This window comes from Palaemon carinicauda, chromosome 37, assembly GCF_036898095.1.
Source record: "Palaemon carinicauda isolate YSFRI2023 chromosome 37, ASM3689809v2, whole genome shotgun sequence".
Lineage (NCBI taxonomy): Eukaryota > Metazoa > Arthropoda > Malacostraca > Decapoda > Palaemonidae > Palaemon > Palaemon carinicauda.
The window spans coordinates 12,919,374-12,928,016 of record NC_090761.1 but is presented as its reverse complement, the minus strand read 5'-3'; the positions used below and the strand labels follow the sequence as shown (position 1 = coordinate 12,928,016).

The window sequence follows — 8,643 nt, the reverse complement described above, 5'->3', positions numbered from 1 at the left end:
GTGCCTAAGAGAGAAGCGCTCGTGCTGCATAACTCATCAATGGAGGGTCCTTCCTTGTTCAGTTTGGAAGACGTTGACACGGTTGCGGAGCGCTGGAGGTAGGTAAGTCAAGGCTCTCTCCTCCACCGGGTGGTGACATCTTGCCCCCACTCTTCGGTACCATCTGTTCGGAGGGAGTCCCCATCCATAGACAAGTGCATAAGAAAGTGTCAGTTGCTTTGAGTCAGTCTAGCATCAAGAAGCAAGACCCTAAACAACCCTTTCCTGGCAAAGGTGCTGGAGAAAGAGGAGGTCGAGGTGTAAGACGTGGCCATACCTCCTGCCCAACCACCGATGGGAAGATGCCTGATGCGTAGGTCGCAGAAATGGGAGATCCCAATCCCCCGCACGGGGCACCACATCCCGTTCACTCTTTTTCCTTCCTTTGACACAACATCCAGTGATGTCTTATTCCTTTGCAAAGGGATCAGTGAAGGATCTTGCCCTTCAGGTGGAAGTCCAGACCATGTTGAAGAAGGGCGCTTTCGAAGAGGTTCTCAACGGGTCTTCGGTCTTCTACAGTCAACTCTTTTTTAAATATTTAAACTTAGCTGCTGGTTATACATAATAGCTTTATACTTCTGTCTGGCAGAAAATTCAAAACTCGCAGCAATCGCATAGATATGCCAGGTATACACTAGCGCCACCAAGGAACTAGGTCGAACTATCCCTCCTAGTATCAGATTTTCTTCTGCCGCCATATTGGCAACAGCTTTGGAAATTCAATCGCCGTTTACCTGGAATTAACAGTGTTCTTGGTGATGTACAGTTGTCTTTTGGTTTTGACTTAAGCAATTATTGGACTCGCTTATGGATTCTCTTGAATACCTATTGAATTGGATTATTTCTGGGTCGAACCTGTGGCGCCGGGCGAAAAGTCCTTCTTGTATACCTTTTCTGATAAAAACCTTCCAATTATACCAGAGAAAGATAAAAGCATGGAATGCTGAGGTTACAACCCTCGCGCGAGCACCTTTTGGGTGTCGTGTATAAAGCAAAGGCGCGTGAAATCCACTATTCACAGGTTGGCTTCCATTTAGTTAATTCCTTCGCCAAAGGGATGGGCCGATACAGAGGCCCTAGACACATCCCCATCGCCGCACCACCCACGCCACGACGCGAGCGCCATCTGAACAACATCCTTCTTTTTGGAATTCAAAAGTGTTGAATTGTTTCGTTGTGCTCTCGGTCTTTTTTATCTATCGTGGATTTATTTTGTCATGTCCGAAGCTCCATCTTCACACATTCCAATGTTAAGTACCATAGTTTGTTTTGACAGTATTTTATTGTACCGGGCTTGTGTTTTATATCCAGTATAGTCTGTTTTATTATTTCCCGTCTGGCCTTTCATGGCGGCCATTGTGTGTTCACTTGTTTGGGAATTCATCTTTATCTGCCCGTTTAGTACTCTGTCACTTAGGTTCTTGGTTAAGTCCCTGGCCTTATGCCTTTAGAACCGTTATTATTTTTATTTTTATTTTTTTGTGTATTTATGCTCATGGTACTTTTTGCTAGTAAGTCCAGCCTACGATCGAGATAGCGATTTAGCTTTGTTTTTGTTTAGTAACCGCCCGAGGCGTTCGTCACTCGACTGTGCTATTTATTTTAAGTTTTATCGGATGCTATTCTTCGATCGTAGTGTTATATGGATGTACATTTTTATTTTATACGTTTATAATAGTGTTTTGTGATTCTTAGTCCTGTTTTTGTGTCCAAGAGAGCGAGAGATTGGGGTCCCCGTTTTCTGTTCGCAGTCACGAGTTACCCCTTTCTCTCGTTTTCTTTCTTAGCTCCAGTGGGGGAGCGGATTTCCCGTTTTCCGTTTTGTGCGTTCAGCGGGCTCTCCCTCCCTCACCTCTCCCCCTCTGGGTGGATGATAACTTACGAGTTATTTATTTTTCGTGACTTTTCAATTGTTAGCGTTATTTTGGTCCGTGTTTCGTCCTCTCCCCGTTACGGCTCGGGAGTAGTTATGAACGTTTTCCACTCCGCCTTGAGTTATACTCCGCCACGAGGGATTCTCAATAACTTTCGTTCTATTGTTATATTTATATTGTTTACTACATGGGACGGGCTTCATATTGTTTAGATACGACCCTCCGGTGGCCCTTACTTCGGTCTCAGGCCACGGCCATATCCACAATAGCCTTTGTTATTACAACTGTGTTGTTATTCACAATAATTATTCAGGACCTTTCTTCTCCCTCCGGCCTCACCGGAGATCGTAAATACGCTTTACTATAATCTAAGCTTTAGTCTTTAGCTACGACTTAGCTTTTTATCTTTCACAATTGAATTATTAGCCACAATTGAATTATTCAGGGCATCTCATTATCCTCCGGCGTCACCGGAGGTCGCCCAAACACTTAACACTTAAAGTTGCCTTAGCTAATTAGCTAAGGCTCCTTTATTCAGGACATTTCATTACGATCCGGCCTCACCGGAGCTCCGGCTTCACCGGAGGTCGCCCATACACTTCACACTTATATTTGCCTTGCCTTTAGCTAAGGCTGGTGTTTGTATTTATTTTAAGGGCATGTCACTGCTTCCCCGACCCTTGGAGGTCGGCGGATTACTTTAAGCTTATTATCCTTATGTCATTAACAGACATTGGGTACATTACAAATATACAGACAATTGAATTTTAAAGTGCCAACAATGGTATAGGGCAGTATCAACTTAAAGTTAATAGTTAGTTGTTTGGTCAATGCAATATGGGTGCTTAGGTAATTCAGTGAGTGCCAGAACTCTAAAATAATAGGTTTTTATCCCTTATCAGAGTTTCAAGCATCACCAGACTCATGTCTCCTTTCTTTTACAGAAGGCCCGTTGTACTGCTGAAGGATGTTCTGCCTCGTTCAGCGACCCCGTTGGGCATGACCTCTGCCGGTCTCATGCTCACTGCTCCATTCCCTTTATCCAGGAACCGGGACAGGCCCAATACCCAGTGTGGTTCCCGGATTTGTGCTCGTTCTGTTACGAGTTGTCGTCAGTTCTGCTGAATGATGATGTAAGTGGGTTTTCCCTTTGTTCCTTATTTCTCGTTGGCAGACACTAATATAGACATGAATATGATATACACAGTATATTTAGGAGGGCAAACCCCCTCCTCCATCACTAATCACTGCAAATCTTACAGGCCGATGATGTCTCTCTTCGGTCAGCAAGGGCTACTCTTCGGCCGTGGGTGTCGGGCTTTGGCAGGAATGCCCCGTCTGGCGCACCCTATCTCCTCGATGGGGATATGGCCTCCCGTCTCTTCCCAGGCTCGACTACTGCTGCAGTCTCTCCTGACCTTGCTGCCCCTTTAATTGAAGAAGTCAGGGCTACCATTTCCGTGGAGGACGAAACCCTCGTACCGATGGACATGGCTGGTCTGGATATAGACGTAGAACCCAGGGACGAGCAGGTAAGTGGTGCCGAGTTGGTGGAAACCCTTTTCTCTCCTACTCCCTCTTCTACCTCTTCCTTTCTAGGTTTTGATAACTCTAAGGCTTCTCCTCGGGATCCCTCTGCCTCCGTACGACCCAAGGTGAAGCCACTTCGAACTTATAAGACTTCAGCTTTGCCAATATCAACGTCACCGGTCCCCGGACCCTCGACAGCTCCTGATATTCATATTGCTCCTCGTAAAACCACTACTCCTAAGAAGTCTAAGTCTACCAAATCCAAGAAAAAACCAACGGGTGACTTTCAGGTACCCTGGGCTGATCTCCTCCCCATCCAACTGATCAAAGGATTGGTCAGGGATCAAGTTCAACATCACTCTGGTGCAATAACAGAGATTAAGGATATGATGGCTACTCTGATCCGCGCCGGAACTCAGTTTCCTCCCCCTTCTGCCCCAGACGCATCGAAGCTGCCGCCCTTCGATAAAAACAATCCTTGGCGGTTTGCTTTGCATGCTCCATTCGTAGATGGCTCCCTAACTCTGGAGGGCATGGGCACCCGCCCTCTAGAGGACCTGGAGTTCTATCCCCCGGGCCTAGCATTCCCGTTCAATGGTTTTGTACGGTTAAAGGAACATGCATTGGTCCGTATGGACAAGGTACCGAAGGAAACGGTCATATTTCCAAAAGAGCAGGCCCAGGCTATCTGGGCCAGAACACTATCAGAGTGGGGGTGTATTAACTCTAAGCTCACCCCTCACAAGGGTTCCTACACTATTTTTACGACAGCGGCCTCCATCTCTTTGCCGCTCATAGACAAAGTCACAGAGCTGACTATACAGGCCATCAAAGAAGGCTCTTCCATGCCGGCTCTCAAGGAGACGGACCCCACCTCTTTGCTTATTCCGGGTTCCTCGGCAACCTGGGATGCTGCGGCCTCTACCTTCACGGTGGGGAAACTAGACCCGGACTGTGCCTCTACTCTTTTCTCTGAGAAGCTTCCCAGATTAATAGAGAGTCTTCTCAAAACTGAGTTCGAGACCCGTACTAGACTTGCTAGGTCCCTCCGATCCATCACCTCCATGGAGTCCCTTGCATCTCTTTACCCAGAGGAAACGCTGTTCAGAGTCGCCACAAAGAACCAGCTGCTATCCTACCAAATAGATCTCCATGACTTCTGGTCAGCACGGGTTAGTTGCAGGAAGTTCGTTCTGTCGGAGGCCACCATCAGGCATGAACCGAACAGACTGATAGCTTCCTCCTGCTGGGGTAAGACCCTCTTCCCTCAGACCGAGGTGGATAAGGTTCTTCAGGACGCAGCGAGGGCAAACCAGAATTTGCAGGTAAGGTGGGGTCTCTCAGCCAAAAAGAGGTTCGAACCCCAGAGACACACATTCTTCAAGAAGAAGCTGAGGTTTAGTCCTTACAAAGCGGCCCGGGGTACCTCGTCCCCACAGCCTTCCGCGGCCTCGACTTCTCGACAACAGGCGCCTCCTCAGCAGGTAGTCTACCTCGCTGCTCCCCCTGGTACACAGCCCAACCCCTCTTGGATGCCCTCACCTGCATACAACCCTGCCTACGAACCCTCCGGTTCCTTTCGTGGATACCAAAGAGGGAGTTCCAGAGGTAGAGGACAGTTCCGCCAACGCGGCGGGCCCAGAGCAAGGGGTTCCCGTGGAGGGAGGGGCCCTAAGTTCACTCCCTCCCAATGATGTGATGCCGGTAGGAGGGAGACTTTATCACTTCCGGGATCATTGGACCTTCAGTCCATGGGCTCACAGCATAATATCAAGGGGCTTGGGTTGGAAATGGTCACAGGGATCCCCTCCTCCACCGGTGACCTTCTTCCAGAGACCCACTCCCATCCTGGAAGAGTACACTGCGGAGTTACTCGAGAAGAGAGCAATCAAGCGGGTTCGATCCCTGAAGTTCCAAGGCCGCCTGTTTACAGTCCCGAAGAAAGACTCGTCGGCGTTGAGGGTAGTTCTGGACTTGTCGAAGCTCAACTCTTACATCCTTTGCGACAAGTTCCGTATGCTGACTATCTCTCAGGTACGGACCTTACTTCCCCGTGGGGCCGTCACCACCTCTATCGATCTTACCGACGCCTATTATCATGTCCCAGTAGCTCGAAACTTCTCTCCTTATCTAGGCTTCCGTCTCGGCAAGAGAGCCTTCGCATTCAAAGTCATGCCCTTCGGTCTCAGCATTGCCCCCAGGGTATTCACGAAACTGGGGGAGACGGTGCTCGAGCAACTCAGACACCAAGGGATACAAATCGTCGCCTATCTGGACGATTGGCTCATTTGGGCCCAGTCGCACCAGGAATGCAAAAGAGCTACGTCGAAGGTACTCCATTTTCTCGCCAAACTGGGCTTCCAAGTCAACCTCCGGAAGTCCCGCCTACAACCATCAAGCGTCTTCGAATGGTTAGGCATCCGTTGGGACCTCTCAAAGCACAAGCTCTCCCTTCCTCCCAAGAAGGTGAGGGAGATAGCTTCCAAGGTCAGGAACTTTCTCAAACACAAACAGGTGTCCAGAAGAGCTTTAGAACGAGTCCTCGGCCTACTCCAGTTTGCCTCATTGACCGATCTCCTATTAAAAGCCAAACTCAAAGACATCAATCGAGTTTGGAGAAAGAGGGCGTCAATACCTTTAAGAGACAAGACCTCGAAGATCCCCTCTGTCTTGAAAATGAGACTACAACCATGGTCCGATCGGAGGAACCTCTCCAAGTCGGTTCCTCTACAGTTCCCCTCTCCACAAGTGACAATTCATACCGACGCGTCTCTGAGTGGTTGGGGGGGTTACTCCCAACATCAGATGTGTCAGGGCTCTTGGTCACCCGCCATGAGACAGTTCCATATCAATGTTCTCGAAGCCATGGCGGTGTTCTTGACCCTGAAGAGAATCTCCCCTCCGAAGTCGACCCACATCAGAGTAGTCTCAGACAGCACGGCCGTAGTCCACTGCCTCAACAGAGGGGGGTCCAAATCACCCAACCTGAATCAGATCCTGGTCACTATCTTCACCTTGGCAGCCGACAAAGACTGGTTCCTGTCAGCAACTCACCTAGCAGGAGTCCAGAATGTGATAGCAGACGCATTATCCAGGACGAGCCCACTGGAATCGGAATGGTCCCTGGACATGCACTCCTTCCGGTGGATACTCAGGCTGGTTCCAGGTCTCCAGGTAGATCTATTCGCGACCCGACTCAATCACAAACTCCCGTGTTATGTGACACCGAACCTGGACCCTCAGGCTTATGCCATGGACGCATTAACCCTGGATTGGAACCATTGGCAGAAGATCTTCTTATTCCCTCCAGTGAATCTTCTACTGAAAGTCTTGCACAAACTCCGCTCCTTCAACGGGGTAGTAGCTTTAGTGGCACCTCACTGGCCAAAGAGCAGTTGGTTTCCTCTCCTCCTCGAGTTGAAACTCCGTCCCTTCCGGATCCCATTCCCCAAACTGACCCAGGTGGTCCAAACACGGACTGTGTCAGATTCCTCAAGGATAGCCAAAACCCTAACTTTGTGGATTTCATGAAGTTTGCGGCACGTAGGGACGCAAACATCGACCCAGATAATGTCCTCTTTATAGAATCAGACAAAAGGGACTCAACGATTCGCCGATATGATTCGGCGGTTAAGAAACTAGCGGATTTCTTAAGGACTTCAGACCATTCGGTTATGACTCCTAATTTAGCCATCTCCTTCTTTAGGTCCATTTTTGACAAAGGCCTAGCAGCTAGCACTATAACCACCATTAAGTCAGCTCTGAGGAAAGTCTTCCTGGTTGGGTTTAACATTAACCTGGCGGAGTCTTATTTCTCATCTATTCCAAAAGCATGTGCTAGGCTTCGACCTTCGGTCCGTCCTCAAAAGGTCTCTTGGTCTCTAAATGATGTCCTCAAACTGGCCTCCGACACGGACAACGAATCCTGCTCTTATATCACTCTTCTTAGGAAGACTTTATTTCTAACAGCTTTGGCCTCGGGTTCCAGAATCTCAGAACTAGCAGCTCTCTCACGAAACTCAGAGAACATGGATTTCCTCCCTTCAGGTGAGGTACTTCTTTCACCAGACAGGGCGTTCCTAGCTAAGAACGAGGACCCCCAAAATAGGTGGTCCCCTTGGAAGATTATTCCTCTTCTCCAAGATACTTCTCTATGTCCGGTCACCACTCTCAGGGCATTTTTAGCCAGGACTGCTACCCGATCGTCTGGCCCCTTGTTTATCAGAGAACAAGGAGGTACCATTTCCATACGTGGCATTAGGCAACAGATCCTATACTTCATTAAACAAGCCAATCCGGGATCATTTCCCCATGCTCATGATATCCGATCGATAGCTACCTCCATCAACTATTTCCAGAATATGGACTTTGATAACCTTAAGAAGTACACGGGTTGGAAATCTCCTATGGTCTTCAAACGCCACTATCTAAAGAACTTACAGGCTCTTAAATATCCAACGGTTGCAGCTGGGAGCCTTATCTCTCCCCATTGATCTTTTGTTCTTCCTTTCATCCATCTCTTCTCTTCTCCCTCCTACCCGCCACTCGCACCACGACGCCGCTTCCTTGGTGGTTCGTTAGCCCTAAGTGTATTACATATTAGGTTAATATGATTGTAACTATTATTGTTTTCCCTTGTTATTAAGTTGGGATATTCTTAGCCATGTCAGTTTTGTTGCATGTTTTCCTCTGATACTCAGAGGTTTCCTTGTTATAATGTTTGTTTATCCTTACTCTCACTATGCCCTGTGGCTAGTTTATATTTTATGCCTACTTACCTGAATTATATATGATTTTCTTTACATGGTGTTGTTTCTCTCCCCTTATTAAATTAGTAGTTATTGTTGGGCTTGGAAGGCATTCTCTGGTACATTTTCGCCCGGCGCCACAGGTTCGACCCAGAAAAGGGATTTTGACGAAGGAAAAATCTATTTCTGGGGAGAGACCTGTGGCGCCCGGCGAAACCCTTCCCCTTATTTTACACGATCCCACCCTTTCCTTTCCAAGCCATCATGGTCAATACAGAAGGATGTTGTTCAGATGGCGCTCGCGTCGTGGCGTGGGTGGTGCGGCGATGGGGATGTGTCTAGGGCCTCTGTATCGGCCCATCCCTTTGGCGAAGGAATTAACTAAATGGAAGCCAACCTGTGAATAGTGGATTTCACGCGCCTTTGCTTTATACACGACACCCAAAAGG

At 48.3% G+C, this 8,643-nt stretch overlaps 1 protein-coding gene across 1 annotated transcript; it reads left to right on the top strand.

Annotated features, from left to right (window-relative positions):
• Positions 1–1,745: 1,745 nt before the first annotated feature.
• LOC137628989 (uncharacterized) lies at positions 1,746–5,565 on the top strand. Its single transcript, XM_068360242.1, has 2 exons — positions 1,746–3,049; positions 3,179–5,565. Exon 2 carries the CDS (start codon positions 3,284–3,286, stop codon positions 5,138–5,140), a length of 1,857 nt encoding a protein of 618 aa, XP_068216343.1. The 5' UTR covers positions 1,746–3,049; positions 3,179–3,283; the 3' UTR covers positions 5,141–5,565.
• Positions 5,566–8,643: the final 3,078 nt, after the last annotated feature.